The sequence below is a fragment of the Eulemur rufifrons genome, chromosome 15 (genome assembly GCF_041146395.1).
Source record: "Eulemur rufifrons isolate Redbay chromosome 15, OSU_ERuf_1, whole genome shotgun sequence".
In the NCBI taxonomy this organism is placed as follows: domain Eukaryota; kingdom Metazoa; phylum Chordata; class Mammalia; order Primates; family Lemuridae; genus Eulemur; species Eulemur rufifrons.
The window spans coordinates 74,106,208-74,109,045 of NC_090997.1; the positions used below are offsets into that span (position 1 = coordinate 74,106,208).

At 39.6% G+C, this 2,838-nt stretch overlaps 1 protein-coding gene across 2 annotated transcripts; it reads left to right on the forward strand.

The window, feature by feature from the left end:
- The first annotated feature begins 804 nt into the window (after positions 1 to 804).
- On the forward strand, positions 805 to 2,621 carry LOC138395253 (glycerol kinase-like). 2 transcript variants are annotated; one of them, XM_069487895.1, is made up of 2 exons: positions 805 to 2,418; positions 2,506 to 2,621. In XM_069487895.1, exons 1-2 carry the CDS (start codon positions 840 to 842, stop codon positions 2,514 to 2,516), a joined length of 1,590 nt encoding a protein of 529 aa, XP_069343996.1. In that variant the 5' UTR covers positions 805 to 839; the 3' UTR covers positions 2,517 to 2,621. The 2 variants fall into 2 exon arrangements, with proteins under 2 accessions (XP_069343996.1, XP_069343995.1); XM_069487894.1 differs by having other exon boundaries at positions 805 to 2,621.
- The last annotated feature ends 217 nt before the right edge of the window (positions 2,622 to 2,838 follow it).

The window sequence follows — 2,838 nt, forward strand, 5'->3', positions numbered from 1 at the left end:
GAAAGTCATTGGAAATGATTATTGAATTTCTTCCCACACTTAGTCACTATTGTACATTCCTGGCCAAATTTTCTAACATCCTTTTCTGACTGTCCTCTAAATCTCCGCTAGGAAATAATGTCTTTTATTTCACATACTTTCTTTCAAATATTAATGAAAAAAGGATAAATATTATGATAGCCTTCCTAAAATGATTATGTTTTATCATAAATATTTCTATTGAATATTTAACATCTATTATTTTCTAAGATTTTTTAAAAACAAATTTACCAACTTGATTTAGTGGCATCATGAAAGATGGGATCTTCATGAAGGTTAGATTATATGAAGAAAAAAAGGAAATATATGCATTAATGAGAATATCATCTGACATTTTAGTATTAGTATTATGAGATAAAACTGATAGCTATGTTAAATAACATCAAATAAGTCTAGTGCTCCTTCAGAATATTTTCAGTGTTAGAGAGCCTACCCACCTATACATTTCTCTTTTTATGATTAGTTGGCTAATTAATTTGAAAAGCTATATTTGGCAAGCCCTTATTAAACTAGGATTATGTCTTCTTGATTGTCTCTTTTATGGGATCAGACATGACTAATGAGGAAAATATACTAAGTTCAGATTTTGTTAAAGTTTTTAATCTAATGAATTCATTCTGGCTGGTTGGTTCCAAGGCTTATTTCAGTCACTAACTTTTCTACTTCCTGTTATTGTCGATTATGAAATCTTGAGGTTCAGTGAACGCCTCATTCTCCCGACTCGCCACCGGCCCTTCCCCCACCCGCCGCCGTCACCCGGGAAACCGGTCGCAATCGCCGGTCCACCTGAAGCTAGTTTCATGGCAGCCGCGAAGAAAGCAGTTTTGGGGCCCTTGGTGGGGGCAGTGGACCAGGGCACCAGCTCGACGCGCTTTTTGGTTTTCAATTCAAAAACAGCCGAACTACTTAGTCATCATCAAGTGGAAATAAAACAAGAGTTTCCAAGAGAGGGATGGGTGGAACAAGACCCTAAGGAAATTCTTAATTCTGTCTATGAGTGTGTAGAGAAAACATGCGAGAAACTCGGACAGCTCAATATTGATATTTCCAACATAAAAGCTATTGGAGTCAGCAACCAGAGGGAAACCACTGTAGTCTGGGACAAGTTAACTGGAGAACCTCTCTACAATGCTGTGGTATGGCTTGATCTAAGAACCCAGTCTACCGTCGAGATTCTTAGTAAAAGAATTCCAGGAAATAATAATTTTCTCAAGTCCAAGACAGGCCTTCCACTTAGCACTTACTTCAGTGCAGTGAAACTTCGTTGGATCCTTGACAATGTGATAAAAGTTCAAAAGGCTGTTAAAGAAAATAGAGCTCTTTTTGGGACCATTGATTCATGGCTTATTTGGAGTTTGACAGGAGGAGTCAATGGAGGTGTCCACTGTACGGATGTAACAAATGCAAGTAGAACAATGCTTTTCAACATTCATTCTTTGGAATGGGATAAAGAGCTCTGTGAATTTTTTGGAATTCCAATGCAAATTCTTCCAAATGTCCGTAGTTCTTCTGAGATCTACGGCCTCATGAAAATCTCTCATAGCCTGAAAGCTGGGGCCTTGGAAGGTGTGCCGATATCTGGGTGTTTGGGGGACCAGTCTGCTGCATTGGTGGGACAAATGTGTTTCCAGGATGGACAAGCCAAAAACACGTATGGAACAGGATGTTTCTTACTATGCAATACAGGCCGTAAGTGTGTATTTTCTGAGCATGGCCTTCTCACCACAGTGGCTTACAAACTTGGCAGAGACAAGCCGGTTTTTTATGCATTGGAAGGTTCTGTAGCTATAGCTGGTGCTGTTACTCGCTGGCTAAGAGACAATCTTGGAATTATAAAGACCTCAGAAGAAATTGAAAAACTTGCTAAAGAAGTAGGTACTTCTTATGGCTGCTACTTCGTCCCAGCATTTTCAGGATTATATGCACCTTACTGGGATCCCAGTGCAAGAGGGATAATCTGTGGACTCACTCAGTTCACCAATAAATGTCATATTGCTTTTGCTGCACTAGAAGCTGTTTGTTTCCAAACTCGAGAGATTTTGGATGCCATGAATCGGGACTGTGGAATTCCACTCAGTCATTTGCAGGTAGATGGAGGAATGACTAGCAACAAAATTCTTATGCAGCTACAAGCAGACATTCTGTATATTCCAGTAGTGAAGCCCTCAATGCCTGAAACCACTGCACTGGGCGCTGCCATGGCAGCAGGGGCAGCAGAAGGAGTTGGCGTTTGGAGTCTACAACCCGAGGATTTGTCAGCTGTCATGATGGAACGGTTTGAACCTCAGATCAACGCCGAGGAAAGTGAAATCCGTTATTCTACATGGAAGAAAGCTGTGATGAAGTCAATGGGTTGGGTTACAACTCAGTCTCCAGAAAGTGACCCTAGTATCTTCTGTAGTCTGCCCTTGGGCTTTTTTATAGTGAGTAGCATGGTAATGTTAATCGGAGCAAGGTACATCTCAGGTATTCCATAAATAATACCTACTCACGGATTCCCAAGATGCGAGCTTTTTATGTAACGGGAGAATCCTGCAATTAATTCTGTTTCTTAATGTGATGACACTATTCATAGACTCTGATTTTATTTATAAGCCACTTGCTGTATGACCCTTCAAGTAGACCTGTGGCTTGAAATAAAGAAAATGCAGCAGAAAGAAAAAAAAAATAGAAATGTTGAGCTCCTAATCTTCCATAAGGTTCAATTCAAACCTGTTTCTATTTATAAGCTCTAAGCATTAAATTTTTATCCAATGCAACCTATATCGGGACATTTGACTGTATAAATACTTGGAAGAT

What these genes read in the sequence shown, in the direction of transcription:
- LOC138395253 (XM_069487894.1), top strand. Translation starts at nt 840, where the DNA reads ATGGCAGCCGCGAAGAAAGCAGTTTTGGGGCCCTTGGTGGGGGCAGTG.